Source organism: Salminus brasiliensis, chromosome 14 (assembly GCF_030463535.1).
Source record: "Salminus brasiliensis chromosome 14, fSalBra1.hap2, whole genome shotgun sequence".
NCBI classification, from domain to species: Eukaryota; Metazoa; Chordata; class Actinopteri; order Characiformes; family Bryconidae; genus Salminus; species Salminus brasiliensis.
Genome location: NC_132891.1, coordinates 10,539,231 through 10,562,495, shown reverse-complemented (window position 1 = coordinate 10,562,495; position 23,265 = coordinate 10,539,231). Strand labels below are relative to the sequence as shown.

The following is a 23,265-nucleotide window of genomic DNA, read 5'->3' as shown; positions in this document are numbered from 1 at the left end:
CATGCTGTGGGCATGAACCTGCAGATGTAGCCACCAGACCTGAGACGGGTTGCTGTCAGCCACATTTACAAGAAGAAAAAGAAGAAGAAGAAATAAAGGAAGAAGAAGACATATTGGAAAACGATTTTCAACACGGCTCGCGACTCTGACTGCTAATCAATGGCTAAGACGTTGTGTCTCCTCCATTATTTCTGGCCCTCGTAATTCTTCAGGTGGTTCGGTAATTATGTTGTGGCCATAAAGGCTTCAGAGCTGAATGATAAATAGCATAGACTCTTCAGATGTGAAAACATCTCTGCATCTCCCTCAGCCTCTGTTCCGCCTCATCTCAGATTCGAATCATGCCGAAACATCTCAGTTATTTGACAGCCTGGCCCAGGCTCTGCACCACTGTTTCCCAACTCCGGTCCTGAAGACCCACCTGCACGGCGCACTGCTTCATGTTTTCCCTGCTCTTACTCACCTGTTTCGACAAGAAGTTGATAATTGGCTAATAATGTGCCTCGGATGAAAAAAAAACAGAACTTTGCCTCTAGTGCTACAGCTGGGTAACCCTGCTGTACACCCAGGCCCACTTCCACACACCAGAGCAGCTCGCTTGTTGCTTTCACTCATCCAGATTTGTGAAATGTGTTGTGAAAGTACATAGGGAGGAAATTTAAAACAGTTTTTCTATACTGTGTAATTACTGTAAGTAATTACCGTAAGTAATTACCTGATTAAATACATAGGTAATGACATAATAATGTAACATAAACTCCTGCTTAATGTCCAAGTCTGCAAAAACGCTCTAAATAAAATTCTACACAGAGCTAACTTCAACCCTCTTGTCATGTCGCAGGTCAAATTGACCCGTTACAAAGTTACAAGGAAATTATTTATTTAGCCTTTTTAGAGCGTGAAACCTTTTCTGCTGGGTTTAATTAGTGTAATAGAGTAATTTAATGTGTTTACATTACATATGGTAATATATGTTTGTTGTCAGTTTGACCAGATCATATTTAGACCAAAAACAGGCCAAATAATGTTGGCTCAGTGGTCTTATGCTCTCGCACTGTGGCCCAGGGGTCATGTGTTCAAATTCTGAGCCATACTGGTTTGCTCTTAATGACCATGGACCATGCTCTCTTTTGGTGGGTAGATGGTGCTCTCTCCCCTCATCACTCCTAAAGTCTCTTCGAAATCAGCATTTAATACTTGATGTCCCATTACTTTTGCACATGCTTAATTTTGGTGTAAAGTGTCATTTGTTTCTCTTTTTTCAAGTAATTTGGCCAGAGTATCCAAACTTTTGCATAAGACTACTGATACCAGATAAAGATGTCCCTTTCCATGTCTCCTTGCAGTCCCTACCGTAGCAGCCACCACTGTCCCCACAGGCGAGGTACGCTCCTCCTGCGACAATACACCTTTCGGCTGCTGTCCTGACGGCAAGACCACCGCCACGAGTCTTGATGGCACCAACTGTCCCTGTGAGTACCTTTAACCACCCCCCCAACCCCCCACCACACTCTGTCTCCTCTCCTTCTGTATGTGTTAGAAGCTGTATCTTACTGGAAGTGGAGGTGGGGAGGTGGGTTGTGACTACGCGGACACTGAATCACCAGGGCAGGAGCTGCCCTGATGCGGCGAGGGCGAGGAGTGGGTCCGGTGTCAGCAGCCGAAGCCAAACGCCAAAGCTCTTGACACAATACGCTTTGACAGGCTGTAGATCAATATCTGCACCGGCTAAAACACACTTATACACACGTCCCTTACGCTTATGTCCCCTATCCTTTCCATCGTAGAATCAGCCCTGTCTGCTTTAAAGGAAAAATACCCCCTAGCAGAGAACAATCGATACCCAGGCCGAAGGGAGTAGGTAAATGTGAATTCTGAGCATGGCAAGAGTAGGTCAAGTGTTAGCTTCTTGTCTCATATCCATCAACGGCAAGGACGTTTAGTCGCGTGTTGCGTATCGACGATATGTCACCAGAGGCGTAAGTGAGGAGCGTAATGTCCAGCTTGCTCAGGGTTAGCTGACAGCATTGACTCTGACTACATCTCTCAAGCCCTCAGTGCAAACTAGCACGTCCCTCCTCAGGGTGTCGGAGCAAAACGGGTGGGAGTAACAAACAGTTAGCTTCCTGATGTTTTATAGCCATGGTAATAGCTGCTGGTGCTGTCCAAACACTGTTGTTGTATGAATTCAGATGCAAGCCACACTGAGTTCTGCAGGTTCTGCATCTCAGTTTGGTCAACAATAGGTATTGAGTTGAGCCGCAAAAACATATGCAAATGCTTTGAACTTACATACTTAAATGAACTTATATCTCCTCACACTTGATAAGCAGGCACTTAGACTGTTGTGCCACCCTGGAGTTGTGTGAATTTCCCACACCGATATGAACACCTGCACAGCCAGGAGTCTGAGAATAGGAAGGCCTTCCCCAAGTGACAGAGGTCCTTATCCAGTGCAGCTGCCCAAAGATATTCAGTTAGGTCTTGGTGTACAAAAGTCCTCGTGAATTTTGTTTAATTCTGCCCTTTTGTACCCACATACACACACATCCAGAGACACACACACACTCATAATAAAAAGGAGCTGTCATCTTTACTGTGCATAGGAAATTATGAATGATGAACTGGTGCAGGGGCTTACATGGCGGAGAATTTAGCATTTTAATTCGAGCCCGAAGCCTAATTTCTTGCCATCTCTCAGTGTTGGCTGTCAGCGCGCACTGTGGGAAAATTCCCATCCTCACATGTTTCTGATGCACAATCTGATCAATTCATTTGCAATACCCATTTGCTCTTTTTTTTTCCCCGGTCCTATCAGATAGGAGGTTGATGTGTGTCTGGGCGGGGGGGCGAAAAAGCCCTTATCATGCGATTTTAACCAGCTTCTGTCACTCACCCGTTCCTGGGATTAGGAGACAATTACGGCTATCTTTCACGATAATCATACAAGTGCTCTTCCCAGTCCCAGCCCAGGCTGGAGCCTGGCCGGCATGATTGATTCAGGCAATTCGTTCAGCTGATTACGCACTACACAGAAACCCAGCGTTTCGGGCTCGTTTCGCTCCTTCTCCTTCAGATGTGGCGCTCGTTTTATTCATTATTTATTTCCTCCTGCAGATCACAATGGCCAGGCCCCGCTCCCTCCCTGCCTCCCCCTTCACGCTTATTACTGTCAGCACCGTGGTGACAGATAGTTGCAATATCCTCAGCAATGACCCCTATAAAGAATGCGTTTTGGACAAAAGAGCTGGGGCGTTGCAAAGTGTCTTTTTAATTCAGTGTAACATCTGTGATGTGCATGTTGGGTATCAACTGTTGCATCTGCTATTTGTGTGTGTGTGTGTGTGTGTGTGTGTGTGCGTATGTCTGTTTGTCTGTCTCTCTGTCTAACAAATGTTTTTTCTACTCAGTCTACTTTGCTTCGGCCAAGTTTTTGGATGAATCTCGGTCTGGTAAACTCCAGCCCATATTCTCCACCACACCACACCACCACCACTCCCCCCCCCTTTACTATCTCTACTGTCCATGTTGATCCCTCACCACCCCTCGTTCCTCCACTCACGCTGTGGGAATCCCCTCACTTGAACCCCTCCAACACCTACCAGTGGATCCAGCACACACTCCCTGCACTAACTCCACAGCAACACCATTACTAACCCGCAGACTGGCACTGCACCTATCACCACTATGTAATTCTGTCAATAGGGTGTCACTGGCTATGAGTCGTTGGTCTTAAGTCCTTGCCTATAAATTGCCTGTCTGGTGCCTTTTCCTCTCCACAGCCACCATGCGCTTTAACGGCTACCTGCACCTGGACCAAGTGGAGGGTCAAGAGGTTTTCTACACGCCAGAGATGGACGACCCCAAGTCCGAGCTGTTTGGGGAGACAGCTCGAAGCATTGAGAGCGCTGTGAGTATTGCCTCCATGGAGGAGGCAGTTATGCAGAGCTGTTTGATGTTACTGATAGAAGGATGATGCAGTTGGTTCCTAGTTAGCGCTGGGGCATTTGTATTCCCCTCAACGTTCTGCAGTCCCAGGTCTCGAGCACAGCCAGTGAATGCTAACTACATCAGGTCTTGTGAAAGCACAGTGTTTTAGCTTGTGCTGCACATTATTTGATGGCTTCATCAGCTCTGAGGAAGAAAAATATTTGCCCTGCGCTACTCAGCCCATTTGTGGCTTGTCTGTAATGGTGGGTACTGAGATTACATCATTTTCCTCTTACCCTGGACGCAACACTTTAGACACGATACACTATGTCCAAATGTTCGTGGACACCCCTTCTAATGAATGTGTTCAGCTACTTTAAGTTGCACCCATAGCTGACACGACACAGAGGTGCAAATGCACACAGAGCTTGTCTAGTCCCTGTAGAGAGGTACTGCCAGTAGGATAGGAGGGCTTTGTACCCCTCTAGCCCTCGCCTGACATTAGGCATGGTGGCAGTGAGTTCATATTTATCTGCTCCGGAGAGACCTATTCTAGTTACAGTGCTTCTCTACAGGGACTAGACAAGCTGTGTGTGTGTGTGTGTGTGCATTTGCACATCTGTGTTAGCAATGGGTGCAACCTCAGGTAGCTGGATGCATGTATTAGAAGGGGTGTCCACAAACATTTGGTCATATACTGCAGACTTCTAAAACTGTATGACATGCTAATATCAATATAATTGGACGTAAATGGGTCATAGACAGTAGTATGCTGGTCGGTATCGGACTCCTAATCTACAGTATTTCAGACTACCTACTACTGCTTTTGAACTGTAGCATCCCATTTAGCACTAGCAGTGATACAGAACAGAAACTGAACCAAGGCTTGGCTCAGCACTTGACAAACCAAACCAGACACCCCCCCTCTCCCATACACACACACACACACACACACCTACACACAGACCTAACTTTCTCATGCTGACCCTGTATTGGGGCATCGACAGGACAAGACCAGCTGCAGAAATGGTGTCGGTGGCCTCTAGCATGTTCTAATCCGATGTGTGTGAGTGTGTGTGTGTGTGTGTATGTGCGTAAGAGAGAGAGACACCCTGCAGGCTCAGCTGGGCCACAAGATAGCAGTGAACACCCCACCCCCCCCCCCCACACACACACACACACACCCCTCCTCTCCTCCTCGTTGTCCCTCTGTTGCCGTGTCCCCATCTTGCTCGTCTCCCAGCCTTCAGCCCTGTCTGCTAGACCATGTGTAAATAGCACCTGAGGAGAGGGGAGGTTTCTGGGCCACTGTACCCTATGGGCTGTGATTGAAGCCTGGCTTTTGTTGGGTTCTGGCTGTTCTCAGGCTGCTGTATTGGGTGGGGGATGACTTTTGGAGAGTGGGGAGGGGGGGTGGGGGTATTGTGCTTCAAACAGACATGTATTGGCCTAGCTTGGATGGGAAAAGCATTATGGGTACGATTTTCTGCACCTTTTCAAAATCAAAAGGTGCTTCTGAGAGAAGAGGGGAGCACAAGCCTCTGGGGCATCTTAAGTGGGGTACTGGGAAGGCCAACCGCAGAGGCACTTTAACAGTAAGAACACACACAATGAAGACTTCCTCGTTGAGGCAGCGTGGAAGAAAGGGCCACCGTTTGATTTGCTACAGACTAAATTGGGAGCAGCCACTTTTCAATTTCTCCGGTCGTGACCAATTTAGTGTAACTGAAGCGTGGTCGGCACGCCTCTGTTATGCATTTTAGCAGAAGGATTTACAAATAGCTGAAGAGGATCGGGTGTTTACTGGCTCTGAGAGTTGCTACAGTGGATCAGGCTTCGCTCCACGTGCTGTGGAGATGGGAGCGGTTCGCACCTACACACTCCGCAGTGGAAGCCGAATCAAATGCGAACGGCCGTCGTTAGTAACGTGACATTTACTTCAGCCTCCGAAATGTGTTCCTGTAATTACTTCTGCACCGCAGTTAAATGTCACTTTGTGCTCCCCGGTGGGGTTTTGTACAATTTTTTCCAATGACACACTTTCTCATTCTGCAGAAGAAATGTGCTCTTAACGAGAACTGGATCAAAACATCAGGCGTTTTACCCTCTACATCGAGCAAGGCTATAGACATTTCCCTGTGTTTTTCCCCCCTTCTTTCTTTAGCTGAATGAACTCTTCCGGAAGTCTGACGTGCAGAAGGACTTCCAGAGTGTCCGGGTTAGGAATCTGGCCCCCAGCAACTCCATTATGGCCATCATAGAGGCCCACTTCGACCCAGGTAATGTAACTACTAAAGACCGGAAGTTGTGCATTTAAAGCTATAGGTATGGTTAAAGATGAGATGTGCTGTGGTGCAACAGGTAACACCACTACCTGCCAGTAAGCTACCACAGCATGTGGGAGACCAGGGTTCTGTCTGGGTGACTGTGCTGCGCTACACCAATAAGAGTCATTGGGCCAGACTCCTAACACTACGTTGGCCCACCTCTGTAATATGAGTAACCTTTTTTTTTTAACCTCGGGATAAGAGCATCAGCTAAATGCCATAAATGTAAATGTTGTGGGAATGGGGGTTCTCTTGGATTGTTTAATAAGAGTATTTGTTCCCAGCACTTCAGTGGTGAAAGAAGCTCATAGGGTTGTAATGACACAGAGGATAATAGGGCTAAATTGACATCAGACTGAGACCATGTTTGTTAAGAGACTTTACACAACCCATCTTTAAAAGATGGTGGAAAGTTCCTTACAGCACGTCGTCCTTTAATTTAACTCATAAAGTCCAGAAGTAAAATATACTCAGTATCCTGGATGCAATCACAGGACGGTGTGGGGATGTGTGTACATGTGACCTCTATTACAAAATGCCAGGGTGTTTTGGTTGAGACAAAACCAGCTCATTTTACCCGAGTATGTTATGCCACTAAAGTCCTGCTTCAACACAAATAACAATTCAGACGCTTTAATAAAATGTGATATATATTGCACAGAACCAGTGAGTCCATTTCTAGAGTAAAATGATGAAACACAAGTTATGAAAGTCTTGTTGTGACATATATGTTAAATCCGGATTTTAAATTTGTCATGTGACCTCTATCATTAAAGAGAAAAATGTGCTAATTAGCGTCTCTGTTCATTTAACGGATTCAGTTGACTCAGTATTCAGAACTGGTTTAAAAAAAGGATTTAAAAAACGACGCCTATTCAGCCACCTATCCTAAATTTCAAAAACCCAAATTTACACAACATTTGAAATCATATTTTTTGGTATATAAATATTGTTTTTTTGTACAATAATATCCTAAATAATATGAATATAATTATTGCAAAATATTCACTAAAAGGTTTTATTAAACATTTGACATAAAACTAGAACTGTCCCTGTAAAACACACATTATAATACAAAAAAAGATCAATGATAAATAATAGATAGGAATAATAATAATATTTATTATTATTATTATGTTATCTGCCTTATGATATTATCTTAAATAATGCTTGATGTTTATTTTTTCCTATGACTCCATTCATCACTTCTAACATAAAATTCTAAAGTTCATGTTGGGTCTAAAATGTATTTTTTATTGATTAGTTATTATTAAAATATATTTTGGAATTTTTTTGTTTATTTATCTATTAATTTCTAATGTTCTAAAACCTTCAGGTCAGTGTAAACAGATTTTATTTTAAGCCATTTTGGATCATTTCTATTGGTCCATTCATCATGGAATTTGGACACAATATAAAAAAACAACAGATTCTCATTATATTGAAAAGGGAAAAACAGCAAAAATGAACATACAAAGTTTTTGCAGGATATCGATGAACTCGATTTTGCAAACAGTTGGGTTGAACGATAGTGACGTAAATGTAAAATTGCTAGCAGCCTTTTCTCAGACTGAAAGAGATTTTTACTAGTGTTCTCTTCAACCTCACAGCAGTTGGGTGTGTGGGCAGAGCGTGGATTACTCAACCAGGGTCGATCTCCAGTGGGCTCTGGTTTGTGACATTGTGTGTTCTGGACATTTGTGGTACAGTATTATTACCCATAGATGTGCACCTATTCATGAGGTGACGTGAACCACATCCAACCATGAATTATCGTCTTTATTTTAAACAGCACTAGAAAAATCAGCGGCATACAGAACCAAGCTTAGCAGAAGGAACATTGGCATTCAACTTCTGATGACACAATGGCTTTTTCCGCTGCGATAATGTGCGGCTTGAGCCGACTGGGGGCGCACACGTCTGTGCTATGAAGAGGCCTGCATGAAGCAGCTACAAATTGTTTATCCAGTGTGCACTCTGTGGTCTCAATTATTCCATCTGTTTCTATAGTGACTCATCTTCTTTCCTTCTCCCATAGCTTTTTTTTTTTTTTTGCAGAGCTAGTTCTGTGTTATTTGTGAAGTGCCTCTTACCACCCTAAGCTTTGTAAGCACTTCTTATACTCTAAGCACATCAAAATTCCCCGAGTCGGTGCTCCTTTAGGAGGCCGCCTTTGGCGAGAAATAAAGAGCACATAAAAACCGGCTTTTTTGTTAGAGGAGATATAATTCAATAGAGCGAAATGAGGTGTTTAACTTGTATAAAAGAATCCGGCTATGTGCTTTGGTCTTGTCGGGGCTGTTTACAGCAGGAGTGGCCAGGCGGAGTGCTCTCTGCTTGGTGATTTGAAAAAAAAAAAATCAACAACACAGGGTCTCTTGTAGATCTGCCTCAATTCAGTCTCGGTCCTCTGTGTGTCATTAAGCTCTTGTGAGCGTCTCTCTCACCAATGGACGTTACAGGAAAAAAAAAAAACTCCTCTCGCGTCCGCCTTTTATTGGTCCCATTCAGCGTCTTTTATTCCGGCACAAGAGCCTGTCATAAAGGCAGTCTGCAGTGGCCAGTAACAGGGCCATCTGTGGAAGTGTTATGACAGCCCTTCATTCTACCGTCCCTGAATCGTACAGTTCTTGGAGGACGTCCACTCCCACGGGCCCATTACATGCGAGCCTTGCCCCCTGTATTTATTGCTATGTGTAATGTCTGCTGGGGGGGGGGGGGGGGGGGAGGTTTAGGATAGGTGGTTTTGTCTCTGCTCTCTTCTGCATGCTCACTCTCTCATTCTGCCTCTATTTTGTCCTTCCGATGTACCGTGGCTTCGGGCTGCAGACACCAGGTTTACAGTGGAGGACATTGAAGCATCATTGCTGAAACAACTGAAGACGGCTAAAGGGACGGGCATCGTGGTGAAGCAGCCTGAGGAGGAGTTTGTCAGCTTCACCAAATACGGTAAGGGTCTCTTGGATGTACGAGTTGTTTTAACTCGAAGACGAAGAGTATGAGTAATAGTTCGGTGCGTGGAACTGATATATCGACATTTCCAGCAAAACCAAAAACAGAGCTATAAAACGAGTCCATTCCAAAAACCCAAAACTGTTAAGGAACAGTCCTAGCTCACTTAATTTAAGCCCACAAAATTTACATGAGCACAGCAAACCACTTGTGAAAGCCTTTCGAGGCTAAGCGCAACGGCTACCTAAGGAGATCATGGAAACAAGGCTCGAAAGGCTAAAAGCTTACGCTAGGGTGACCAGCTAAGGCTAAGCTAAACAGAGCTACAACAAGCAAAATAACAGGGTTGTAAAAAGGCTTGTTTACCTGCGTCTGTAGTTCTATAAATGCTAAAAGCTAAAGCTATTTCTCTACAAACTATGTCTTTTTTGGATGTACTGTAGGTGCTGATGTACAGTAGGACTAACAATACACACCGAGCATAACTCTCTCTCTCTCTCTCTTTGCCTGTCTCAGGTCTCTCTATTCCATCCTTCACCACAACTGCCACCACAGTGGCCACCGTCACCACCCCCACCACGGCTGCCACCATGCCCCCCACGGCCGCACCCATCACTACACACCGGCCAGCCACCACCAGACGGCCCTTCACCACCCGCAGGACCACAACAGTCGCTCCGGTCACCAGCACTCCTAACCAGCCTCCCACCACCACCGCCGCCGCCATCGCCACCACGCCTTTACGGACCAGGCCTGTGCCCCAGCACATCAAGCCTACAGGCCCATGTGATTCTCAGCCCTGCGGCCATGGAGGCACCTGCGAGGAGAGTGGCGACGACTTCACCTGCACCTGCCCTGCTGGGAGGGGCGGAGCTGTGTGCGAAAAAAGTGAGCCTATTGGATATATGTTTGGGATCACTTTGCCTTTAAAAACAATTAAGAAAGAATGATTAAGTGAAGTGTGTATTTGTCAACACAGAAAGGAATTAACGTTCTTTAATGTACTTTGCAGCAATTTCATCAAGTTCCTCAAAGGCATATTTATCTTCCTTGATACTAACTGTGGGATTTGCCTAAATTACTGCCCAGTTAGCAAGCAAGTCACGGCCCACTTCTGGCCCAGTCTTACTACATTCACCCGGCCTGCATATTTCTGTGGAATGATGGCAATGACTTGATGGCAGTGTCTAAGTCTGGGTGCTGGAACACAGCCACAGCTGGCTACAGTAGGGCCAGTTTTGAGCCAAAATGCTGTATGAATGTTTGACATGACAGGTTGCATGCGGGCCACATGTGGCCCAGAGTTCAAATGCCAGGACAAATCTCAAGTGTGGCTGCTACAGCTGGATTGGCTTTGCCCAACAGTACGCTTCCCTAAGGGCCTTAATTGGAGTGTTGCTTTGTCTAAAGTGATAAAGTAACTGATAACTGAGCATTTCTTGAGTTAACTGAAACAGTCAGTCTAGCCAACAAATTATCCTAGCTGACATCCTACCATCGTCCCCAGACTGGGAGGCTTTGATTAATGGAGTGCTGAGATTTTGCTGGCATTTGAACTTATGATCTCCTCATACTTAATAAGCAGGCAGTTAGCCCGTAGGACCACTCAAGAGCTATGAAGTTACACTATACAAAACACATGTCTGCATATATTTAATATTTACCTTTACATTCTTTCTTGGACACAGAATTGCACATGGTTTCACAGCTCTAGAGTGGCCCTACAGTCTAACTGCCTGCTAATTAAGGATAAGAAGATTATAATTTTACAGCTCGAGTGGCCCTACGGTCTAACTGTGTGATATGGGATGTTCTAACCTACAGATGGGAATAAACAGTAAACAAACTGAGAGGGAGAAGCTACAGACTAAACGTCATACACTACATTTAAACAATTTAAGCTTGTTTAATAACATTTTTGAGGCTCAGCTCAATATGTATTGCTTACCAAACTGAGATGCAGATGTACGTTTGTAGAACCTTCAACTAATCTAAGTTGAGTTAACTCAAACTCAGATGCTCTGTAATCAGTATGGGTCCTGTTAGAGTCCAGAAATGGACAATAACAGAATTGAAGGAGGTTGCCATGCTTGTGCTGCAATGTAACTGTACCAAAAATCTCAGTCACAATATGCAATTCCACCACAGCATCACAAAAGACTTCGTACAGAGTCTTGCACATGAAGAGAATAGCACAATTATGGCTCCAAATTGCAGTCCTGCTGTGTCGCTTTAGGAATTGTAGCTGCCATCATTCTCTCTCTCAGTGATTTTGGGTAAGAAACTACCCCTCGCAGCTGCATCAGATTATAATTGACACTAATTGCTTTAATGAGCACTAGTTCGTGATAAAACGCTGTGCGCTGAGGAAAAAAAAAAGCTGGCTAATTGAAGGCTTGTATGCAGCACCAATCCCTCCCTCTGATCAATCAGGCCATTAAAGAGTGATGAAGAGAGAAGGCTTCATCAGCCAGCCATTTTCCCAAGAGAGAGGTGTTGATGATAAATGCCTAAGCAATGGGAATCTGTGTATGAAATGTTCGCCGCAAACTCGGAGCAGTCCTGCGAGATTAGACAGCAATTACTCAATGAACTTATCATTGTCTCAGCGTCTCTATCTTGGTGGCTCAGTACACCGAACCATACAGAGGCGAGCAGCACTCCAGCCTTACCTTACAGGCACAGGCACGGCCTTGTATGCTATCTTGGAGAGACTCATTGCCCAGGATGTTTTTTGTTGCTTTATCAGTGGAGAGCAGGCTGTTGAAGGATTGGAGGCTGGTTTGAGACGTTACAATAACCTCCTTTATCTTCCCTTTCCTTTTTCTCAGTGATAAAGTATTACATCCCATCCTTTGGAGGCAAATCTTACCTGGCCTTCCCAACCATGAGAGCCTACCACACCGTCCGCATTGCCATGGAGTTCAGGGCCTCGGACACGTCAGGCATACTTCTCTACAACAGCCAGAACGGCAAGAAGGACTTCCTCTCATTGGCTTTGGTAGGAGGAAAGGTGGAGCTCAGGTAAATCACTCATCGTGTTTTCATCACCAGCTTCTAGAACTTTTTACACAACACAGTACATCACTGTTTAAGAGTTTGACATAATTATTCAAAAGTTTGGAGTCAATTCAAAAGTCTGGAATCACTATTCAGTAGATAGATTTTTATGCTTAAGTCATAAATCAGTATTCAGAAGTTGGGAATCATTAATTAAAAGTTTGGAGTTAGTATTCAGTAGTTAGGAATCATTATTAAAAACATGAAAATGATTAAAAACTTTGAAAAATTATATTTAAAAAATTTGAATTGCTATTCAACCTTTTGGAATCACTATTAAGTGGTTATGAATCACTATTCAATAGTTAGGAATCACCTCCGAATCACTATTCAGAAGTTAAGTAAATAAGTAAATAAGGGAATAATAAATTTCAAGGTAGGAATCACTGTTCAATAGTTACGAATCAATGTTTAAAAGTTGAGAATCACTATTCAGAAGTTAAAAATCACTATTCATTGGTTAGAAACCATCATTTCAATGTTAAGAATCACCATTAAATTTGGTGGACACATGTTGCCATTTAGTCAAGTGAAAAGCTTTGGTTAACCCATGTCTTCTCACCATGCACTCTGTCTCAGGTTTGACACAGGTTCTGGCATATGCTCAGTGGTCAGCAAGGTTCAGATTAAACCCGGCCAGTGGCATCACTTAGTGGTGAACCGCAACAGACGTAATGCTGCGCTGAGTGTGGACTACGAAACGCCCGTGGAGGGCCAGAGTCCGACAGGCACCGACGGACTCAACCTGGAGACACACCTCTACATTGGTGGCGTTCCTGAAGAGATGGTGCAGGAGTAAGGATTGTTTCTTTTCATTTCAGTCCTGTTACCAAATCTAGGACTTGCAGCCAGACAACATCAGCTTCTCAATTAAAAGAGCTGACAAAAAGGAAAATGGAGAGTAATGAATTAATGAATGTGTTGCCTGGTTGAAGCTCTCTGATTAGTCTGCTTGCTAAAAGCTGGCAGATAGACATTTCCACTAATAAGATTTAATGGGACTGAGCAAAAATAGCTAAAAGGTATTAGCAGCATTCCAGGCTGTTGCAGAAATATCATTGATATCCCTTTGGAATCCGTATGTTAGGGCCAAAAGCCACCAAAAACAAGCAAATACTGAAAACGGCAGCATTACAGACCTGGCAGAGCATCAGCTAGAAAGATACGTGCCGTCTGGTGTTGTCTATGGGTCAAAGACTCAGGCAGTCATCTATTGCAAAGGATTAGCAACCAAATACCAAACATGACGCCACAGTTGTATTTAAGATTATGTTAATTTGTCCGATTACTTATTGCACTCTGAAATGGGGGGACTGTGTAGGCTATAAAAAGGGATGTAATTCCTACACGGTTCACTTAAGTACCCTTGAATTAAAGCAGTAATTTCACATTTTAACCTCATACTCATTGTTTTGTTTAAAATCCGGCGTGTTGGAGTATGGAGCCAAAATCACAGGTTGTGGAATCATAATCCAATTACTTACAGACTGAACCTTGATCCCTTACTTAGATTATATTGGTTTGGCAGAGAGTTATCGCACCTTTTCGATCTTACAAGCCAGTGTTTTATTTAGTTTTTTGCCCTGATGCAATTTGATTCAATCTGAGTACCTTATTGCAGACTACCAGCTGATACCAGTCTGATTCAGTCCAGTCCAATATTTATGTTTTCACAGATAGCTCTGCTCTGCAATCTAGTCAGGATACTTTGCCAATTAATACTGAAGTAAAATACCACATTCAGAACTGGTGACATGGACAAAAATGATCAGGAGGCAAGATGACTTTCCCAAATGCAGTTACAAGGTTTCACTTTCCACTGCATTCTCAAAATGCACCCCACTGCCTCAGCTTCTTAGAAAGTGGAAGAGTGGTAAAAACAAAGAATTGAATTGGGCTTAAAATATCAGAGATCCAGTCCATTCAAATACACCAAGACATATTTTCTGTCTGAAGTTTGCTTCTTTAGCTTTTTTACTTGTGTATCTAACTAGCTAATCGAAGCTTATAGCTTATAGCCCACAAATTATGCAAGCTACATATCATCACAACAAAAATGACAAATTACAATTTTGCAGGAGAAGGAAAAAACCTTCTTCACTTTTAATGGACGTCAAGGTAAAAATGTTTTATTCCAAGTCATTTTGGAGCATTTCTGTTGCTCCATTCATCATGAAATTTGGACTCAATGTAAAGAACTGCTTCCCGATTCACATTCTGTGAAAAAAGTGATAATGGCAAAAGTGGAGATGCAAGGTTTTGTGAGAGGTTGTGTGACAGCAGCAACATATTTACATCAAAACACATCAAGTTCTTGAGTAATTTTAATTTGAGTTATGTGGTTTCTGACTCTGTTTGACATGCTCTTACCCATATTAAAGATCTAATGTCCTAATAAACTGCTTTCTCTCAGTGTAAAGGAGAGGACCTTGGTCTCTACTGGTCTGGTAGGCTGTATCCGCCAACTGGACGTCAACAACATGGTCTATAACCTGCAGGAGAATGGGGGCAACGTCCTGTACGGCACGGCCGTGGGCGAGTGCGGCAACAACCCATGTTTGCCGAATCCCTGCAAAAACGAAGCCTCCTGCCACGTCAAAGGAGCCGAGATGTTCCACTGCAAGTGTGTCAACGGTTTCTCTGGTGAGTTCACCTTCTTGCCCTCTCCCCCGTCTTTCCCTCCTTTTGCTCCCTTTCTGCCGGCACAGGCCTGTGACTCAGCCTCCTTCTGGAATGAGCTCTGTGTGACGAGAGGCTCGGCTCCATTCACAATCAGATCTGGATAGGGATCTTGATCATGAGTCCAGCAGCTGGTCCCCGTGGATGAAAGATGAGGCAGAACAGAGAGTGCATGTGTAATCAGAGTGCTACACGGAGGTTACAGTAAGATGGATGAGTGTTTACCTCCCTCTTTAAAGGGCAGATGAGAAGTGGGTAGGGAAGAGTATGCTCAGGGAGAAAATAAGGACAACACGGCTCAGTCTGACCTGCAACCGACAGGTCACTGTGGACAACTGGAGCAGTGCAGAGGAGAGGACTCACATCGTTTATTTCCCACAACTTTACTTTGAGAAGTAATGCTAGCAGGGCAGTGCTATTAATCCCTTTAGAAGGTTCTTGCTTGTAGCTCATTGCTAGGAGTGGATTTTATTTAAAGGGCTTATAGCATGTACCTTTCTTTTTTAATAAAAGAGTTTAATGTAGTATGGAAACGTTACAAGTGTTCAAACCATTCCATTCACCTCCCATTTCCCATTCCATGCTTAGAATTGCAATTAATTGCATTTGTAATATCAGTTCTGCTTAGTTATAAAGTTATACGTAGTGTTTCAGCCTAAATTGCTTTTTGAGTGTAGCCCAAATCAGGCTAGCCAATCAGAAAAGAGATAATTTACATATATCTGTCTTAAAGGCACAGTGACATAAACCATTTGTTTAATTCTAAGGAATAAAGAATGTTTGGAAAATGGAAAATGTCATGCAAAAACAATTTGCAGCTGTTTCATGGCCAGCAATAGGATTTTACAGTGTTGTTAGTGGCACAAGGTTGGATGAGAAGGTAACTGAGTAACTTTTGGGAGAGAGGGGGGAGGCGAGGAGTTTATCACATGTATTATTTTATATAAGGAGTGCGAGGGAGTCGGTGTAATAACAATAAAAAATAGAGAGTCAGAGGCTCTTTCAATCTCCTACCCCCTTCTCTTTCCTCTTTTTATAAATATAATGCAAACAAAATTAATAAACAATAAAATAATAACATGCATAAACGCAGTTACATCTTAACTGATGAGCCTTTATTTATTCATTTGTTTGTTTGTTAGTGTATTTATTAATTAGTTATTCATATTTCAGCCTCCATTCTATTCTCTATCTGTCTTAAAGGCACTGTGACATAAACAGCTTGTTTGATTCTAAGGGATAAAGAAAGTTTGGGAAATGGAAAATGGTCATGCAAAAACAAATTGCAGCTGTTTCTGGATGCATAAAACCACACGTCATATGTGCAACCCCTCAAAAGAAAATTGTACTCATCAAAATAAAGGTGGTGCCTAAAGAACCATGTTTGAAATATTTTTTTAGATTGTTTTTAAGATTGAATCCTTCATTTGGTAAAGACCCTGTAACCTTTTCAGAAAACTTTTAAAAGGTTTGTCACTCTCACTTTTATCTCGTCTTACAAATGTGGTTTCAGAAGTGGAAACCCTTTGAAAGATCTCTTTAAAGAACCTTAATTATTTTAGTGTAGCATGTGAACCCTTTAACCTTTTGAACCGCAGGTTTGCAATTCTGTTATTAATCATAATCCAGAAACTACTATTGATCATTTCCTTACCTTGGTTTTAGCATATCTTATGGCGTCCCACAGGGTTCTAATTTAGGGTCCATTAAACTATAGTTAGTTATGACAGCACTGTGAGTTTTAGGGGAGGGGGAAGGACTGAAACATGGGCTTATGTACAGGGTTTAAGGAGTTAAGTAAAGTGAGTAGAAGCGGGTAAAAGACTGTTTGGCTAGGAACTGAAACTCAGACTCTAGAACTGAGGGTTAAGGGTTAAGCTGAATCAACATTCACGCTGGATCCCTCAAACCACTTCTTGTGTAATTATTCGACTAATCAATGCGCTTTTGTTGCACTTTTGGGCCGCTTTGCCGCCCTCTATAGAAAGCGGAGTGAGTAATTGGTCTGATAGTTGAGTCTCGACTCTGTGGTGTCTGAAGGCGTATAGAGCTGTAGCTGCTGGTCTGTGGCCTTTGGCCCAGTCTCCTCTCCAAACGGTCATGCTCCAGCAGTTCTCTGCTAATAAGGGCCTTGAATAAGAGGCGGCTGAGAAGAATAGCAGGTACCGCGGCTGATGCCAGTCCTCACACACTGCAGCTGAGCTGCAACACTTTGCGATCTACTACCAGAAAGATGAGGCAGAGGCTGGAACTGTGATAACCAGCCACCAAAAGCAAGCTGCATTATTCTCTTTGTTCACATCTGAGATGTGTGGGCTTTTTTTTCCCGTCTTCACAGCTACTCAAATCTCGAGACATATTGCCTGCAGTAAATTGCTCTGTTGTTCTGCTCGCCGGCGTTTATTGAACGACCCTCATAGTAATACAGTTCAATATCACACACTTGATTTCGGTGCTGCACTGTAGAAGGTAAGGTTGGGGTGTAGAGTGAATCCCTTTGAAGTGAAGGTGTATAGAGAGGAGCTGGCCAGAGGGATAAATATGAGGGCTAACCTTTAATGTTTAAAGAGCACGAGCGTGAGGTGAGATGAAGCACACTTTTCTTCATCGTGGAGCTTCTTGCTGACTTATGTTGTAAAAAAAATAAAAATAAATAAAAGAGCTCTGTAGAGGAAGCCTTTTGGGAAAACAGCAGGAGTTCTCATTCCATCATCATGGCTTCCCACGGCGTGCTCTTCTCTCTGCTCTACGCAACGATGGGACCGTTCTGATGAGTCCCTCAGAACACACCAAAACCACCACCCATGAGCAATTTTCGCTTCTCCAGTCGGGAAAGCACACCAGTGGGTCTTGGTGCTCCAGAGCTTAATCTGGGAGTTGTAATAATTCTAAATCCTATTAGAAAATGACCTCCATTACAGTGTAAATCCGCGACCCCATTCCATATGAAGGGACGCCTCGGTAACGGCCAGCAATAGGATTTTACAGTGTTGTTAGTGGCACAAGGTTGGATGGGAAGGTAACTGAGTCTTTTGGGAGAGAGGGGGGAGGCGAGGGGTTTATCACATGTATTATTTTATATAAGGAGTGCGAGGGGGGCGGTGTAATAACAAAAAAAAATAGAGAGCCAGAGGCCTTTTCAATCCCCTACCCCCTTCTCTTTCCTCTTTTTGTAAAAATATAATGCAAACAAAATTGATAAACAATAAAATAATAACATGCATAAACACAGTTTCATATTTCAGACTCCATTCTGCAGTTTTCTTATTTATTTGATATATTTTATATATTATATAATAATATTTATTATTATTATATTTTATATTATAATAATATAACAGTGAGAATTGGTGCACAAAGTACAGAGAGTATATTCTGTAAAGTGTCAATAGGATGATAAATATATACATATACCAATTTCAAAATAAAGTGTCTTTAATATTACTAACTGTGTAATTACACACTAACATGCAATAACAGTGTAACTATGGGTGATGTAGTTTACACATTTGTTTCAGTATTGGTGACTTGTGTTGACTCAACCCACATGTGTTTCCTGATAGTTGTAACATCATATTCCTTCTTATGTGATTATACATGTGTAATAACATAAGGGCAATAACATATATGAACTACTACTAATGTGATGCTTTACTACTGAGCTACATTCGTATAATTACACGAGTGAAGACTGAAGTTTATAAACGTGAAATGACAGACGCTGTATAACTGTAAGGGTAGATGCATCTCCAAGAGTTACATGGTTGTTGCATTTGTTGTTAATGTGTAATTACACAGCTATTACCGACACTTGAGTTAAAGTGGGATTATTATTAATAATAATAATAATAATAATATTGATAATAATAATAACAGTAGCAAGGCAGTTGCAATATCATCACTGTTTTGTCCATTTTCCTCCACAGGTCCCACCTGCGCCGACGCCCACAACCCCTGCGAGCCAAACCTGTGCCACCCCTCCTCTCAGTGCCACGTTCTTCCAGAGGGGGGCTACAAATGCGAGTGTCCCATGGGCCGCGAGGGCAAGCACTGCAGAAAAGGTACAGCGCCACGGAATCGACTCTAATCTGTTACTCCTCTGCAGAAATTTTGGTATTGATTTTATATCAAGTAAAAGTTCAGGCTGGCTTCGTCATTTGTTTGGCTTAGAAATGATTATAGAAAAAGAGAGTGAAAAATGGGAGGTAGAGATTTTCAGCTTTTCAGAAGGTGAGCCTGGGCGAAAGGAAGGCTTTATGCAGCTGTGGCGGTGGCGTGGGGTAGGGGATTCAGCAGAACACAGTGTTGTTTTCCAGCGCTCCGTTTGCATCGTGACAGTACGTTTCCATCCCGAAGCGGCAGATCAAACGGACGGAAGGCCCGCAGGGTGGGGGTGGCTGGAGCTGAGTCATGGGGATTGGGCGACAGGCCTGTTTGTAGCTTTGCTGATGTGGTTGTTAGCTGGTTAGCTGCAGCTCGCCGCCCCCAGGTGACGCTTTCAGAGAGGCAGTGGTGGCGTCTCCGCGGGGAGCTGGAGCTCAGCGACTGTAGGGAGGAGACGAGGGAACTGCTTTGCTCGCCGCTTTCAGTAGTTCTTCACGCTTCACTGTTTTTGTTTTCTCTCTCACTTCCTTTATCTCCTTCCCAAGCTGGCCCTCACCCTCTCTGAAGCTGCTCTGCTGAGTTCTGCAAGGCAATTTGATGTACGGATGCAGGACGCAAACATAGCGTATGCAAGTAGCACGCGTACAGTCCTGCCGAAACAGGCCTGCGAGAGGCCCTTTGACCAAGCAAGTCTCCATTAGCAAGTGATTAAAATAAATTGAGGTGAACCAGAATCAATGAGTTGAGCGCACCCATCACATAGAGTGTGCCTTCTTTTTTTATCGCTTAAATCAATGAGATGAGTAATTGTATCAGTCAGCCGCACATCGTGATTAATGGGGACTCAGTCAGGCAAAGTGTCTGGGGAGAAAGGCAACTGTGAGATAAGGGATCATCAAGTGGAGGAGTGAGTGAGTGAGTGAGTGAGCGAGCGAGCGGGCGAGTGAGTGAGTCAGAAGGATAGAGGGAGGGAGAGATAGATGGGGTGGGGAGATGGGGGTGGTGGTGGAGATGGGGGAGGTTGGTGCGTGGCAGAAACGAGTGTTATAATAAGCGAGCGTCCCCTGTGTGAAGTGAAATGCCGCAGGAACGGCGAGGAAGATGATGGAGTAGAGTAGTGATGCAAACCCGGCCAATAGTTGTCCACCGCTCTGATCAAATCTGAATGTTCTGAGCACTAGCTTGCGCAGTGGTATGCCTTTAACACCAAGCTGGCTCCGTCATTAGAGCTCAGGCTGTGTTTTGGAGGTTGTTAGCTGCGAGAGCAGTGGCCTGCGGTGGCTTCCAGCCGAATACACGTTTTAGATTCAGAAGAATTTTCAGTTCTGAGGATTTCTTTCAGTTGTCGACAACGAAATAAGCCAACAAACGCTGCAATCCTTAGAATTTATAAGCAACTTCAGGAAGAAAAGTCCTTCAGTCGAGCATGGATGCGTGCATAGCATAAGCCCCCCTAGCTTCTCCGCCCTCTTTGCTCTGATAGGCTGCCTCATGATGCTCTGAGGGCCGTGATAAAGACATCGAGGACCAATATCCTACAATTGTATGGTCAAAAATCAATTTTACATGCATAAATTTAAGGCCTCCCTTCTGATTGGGTGCCCTGTATCATGCTTCATTTAAAGCATTTACAATTCATATGTATTTATAATTCATTCATTATTTATTTTATTATGAAAATCTTCACAGACATCCTCCTTATAGCATTTTGTTCTCCAACAAAAGCCATTTTATGCTAATGAAGGACACTTTTGTTGTTCCAGACCTGGCTAGTGCGCCTCCAAGATGCCAGTGAAAAGTCAGTTCCACTGTGTCTGTAACTCCATCTCAACTGATGATGAAATAGTGGGGATTTTTCCCACTATTACATAGCGGTGGGCGGCAACACTCCCACTGGTTTCCGCTGCAACATACAAACCTGAAAAGCCTTGGACTGGCTCTGTTCTCCTATTCTAATTCCTCACTAAGCCCCGCCCCACATGCTAGTTTTCACAAACATGCATTTTTCTAATAGGGAGGGATACCAGCAGATTTTGAGGGTTAATATACTCTTTATAAAGCAGTCTGGACTCAAACACTCCTTATAACAGTGTGAGAGGGTGGAGGCTAAACCTGTCATACACTGGTAAAAGTCTAAGATCCTTGAGGAACTTTTGGAGGAACGGCTTAAGGTGCTTTGAAGTTAATTGAAGGTTCCTCAAAGTACCTTAAGAGGTTCCTCCACAGTTCCAACTTCAAGGACTCCATAGTTTTATTAGTGTAGGTTGAATACGTGAATATGCGTCAACGATGTCAGAAAACCAATACATTTGGCAGCCTAGTTTCTGGTTTAATTAAAAAAAGGCCTTTCCATACACCATCTATTTTCAGACTCTAAACCATTCCAGCCCTAGTGTCCAGCTGCGCCTTGTTGCCCCTCCCAACCCCAATCAAGCACAGCCAGGCATTCTGGATCAGTGCACTAAGGGAGCTCAGGCCAGCAGAGGGCGCCCTGCCCAGGAGAGCTAAAAAAAAAATCCCACAAAAGCTTTCCAGTCCATTGAACTGGCAAGGCTCCCACGGTTGATTCTTCTAAATAGGCTTTGACTGCACACTTCCTTGTTGTGTCTGCAGGTTTTTTGTGTTCCCGTGTACAATAGTCAGCAACTGTTTTAAGCGCTAGCTAATTAGCTTTTTAATCTCAGCGTACCATCCTCATCCAAAACCTGCGTGCTCTAATCCAACGTAATTAGCAGTGAAAGGCTTTTCTGAGCTGAATGCAAGTGTGTTCTAATTCAGAGAAGGTATGAGGTTTTATGCAGGTTTGTGTGTGTATGTATGTATATGTGTGTATGTATGTATGTGTGTGTGTGTGTGTGTGTGTAAAGGTAAAGGTAAAAGGTGCACGTATTGTGTGGTGGATGCAAATAGCTGAAACATTACCTTGCCATCTTTACCTTAATGTACATCTGCACTTGAAACACTTCAACAATTTCTCCTTCCTTCTTCAGTATCGGAGAAGAAGGGGGCCTACATTCCTTACTTTGGTGGAGAGTCTTACCTCGAGTTAAAGGGCCTGCATTCATATAACCATGATCTGAGGTAATTACTGAGACCCGTCACTGCACACAGCACTTTACACCTGCTTTGTAAACCATCTGTCACTCCAGAATCCTAGTAATATGATTAGTCATGATGTGCATCAGCCTAATGTAATCTCTAATGAGATGATTGTATGATTTATCTGCAGGCAAAAGGTCAGCATGACTGTGGTACTGCTGGCGACTGACTCAAACGGCATGATCTTCTACAACGGGCAGAAGACAGATGGGAAAGGAGATTTCATCTCACTCGCGCTGAATGACGGCATCCTGGAATTTAGATATGATCTGGGCAAGGGACCAGCTGTCATTAGGTAGGCAGAGCCAGCTCTAGCTATGGGCTCTGCGAGAGCTTGGTGTTAATGTGCTGTCTGTATGTTGTGAGCAGTTATGTCTCCTCTCACTTCTCTGAGGACAGGACTGCGGATGACCTGTTGGCTCTCAGTATCTATTCATACTATTCCATATCTATTCATACATGTGCGTTCGTTAGCCAGCAACCTAAGTGGTCTTAGCCAGAAGTACTGTGCAACATATGTGGGAGTGTATGAGGGAGGGTCTCTGAGCTAGTTAGGTGTTTTTTCTTAAATACATGGTGGTAGGATTAAAAGGCGAAACCTCACATCGGTTATACTGATGTAGTCAGACCTCAGAAGAAGTCATTACATCTCAATCCAGCCCTATGCACCATGGTGGTTGACTGTGTTACCACGGTAACAGCCCCAAGTAACGGAAAAAAAGCTCTTTCACCACTGAGACACTGTTGAGCTGCACTGGTTGAACAGCCTCTGTGCTGAAGGCAAATACTATGCCTAGGAAGAAGCAAAAAGCTGGCTGTGTTAATGGACTTTCCCTTTGAGTAATAAAGGTTAACTCAATGTGTTTGTGTGTGTGCGTTTGCTGTGATGCAACAGGAGCAAAGAGAAGATCAAGCTCAACGTGTGGAACACGGTGAACCTGGAGCGGGCCCAGCGCAAGGGAGAAATCAGCGTTAATGGCAGAGACCCGGTCAGAGGAGAGTCTCCGGTAAGAGGGCTTGGAGCTGTTTTGGTGCTCTGGCCTCTAGCTTGTACCTGTGTCGCTGTGCCTGAATGGAGCGAGGGCGGCCTTGGCTCCATATTAGGTGAAAGAGC

The 23,265-nt window shown here is 43.7% G+C and overlaps 1 protein-coding gene across 7 annotated transcripts in view; it reads left to right on the top strand.

Annotated features, from left to right (window-relative positions):
- The window catches only part of agrn (agrin), a 292,247-nt gene that overhangs the window by 249,848 nt on the left and 19,134 nt on the right, over positions 1–23,265 (top strand). For all 7 annotated transcript variants that reach the window (XM_072656450.1, XM_072656453.1, XM_072656449.1 and 4 more), the window contains 12 exons: positions 1,347–1,472; positions 3,783–3,910; positions 6,095–6,209; positions 9,087–9,206; positions 9,726–10,097; positions 12,041–12,233; positions 12,849–13,064; positions 14,683–14,912; positions 18,875–19,009; positions 22,043–22,133; positions 22,282–22,446; positions 23,047–23,158. In XM_072656450.1, coding sequence (XP_072512551.1) covers positions 1,347–1,472; positions 3,783–3,910; positions 6,095–6,209; positions 9,087–9,206; positions 9,726–10,097; positions 12,041–12,233; positions 12,849–13,064; positions 14,683–14,912; positions 18,875–19,009; positions 22,043–22,133; positions 22,282–22,446; positions 23,047–23,158 — 2,003 coding nt within the window. The remainder of the gene's footprint in view (positions 1–1,346; positions 1,473–3,782; positions 3,911–6,094; positions 6,210–9,086; positions 9,207–9,725; positions 10,098–12,040; positions 12,234–12,848; positions 13,065–14,682; positions 14,913–18,874; positions 19,010–22,042; positions 22,134–22,281; positions 22,447–23,046; positions 23,159–23,265) is intronic.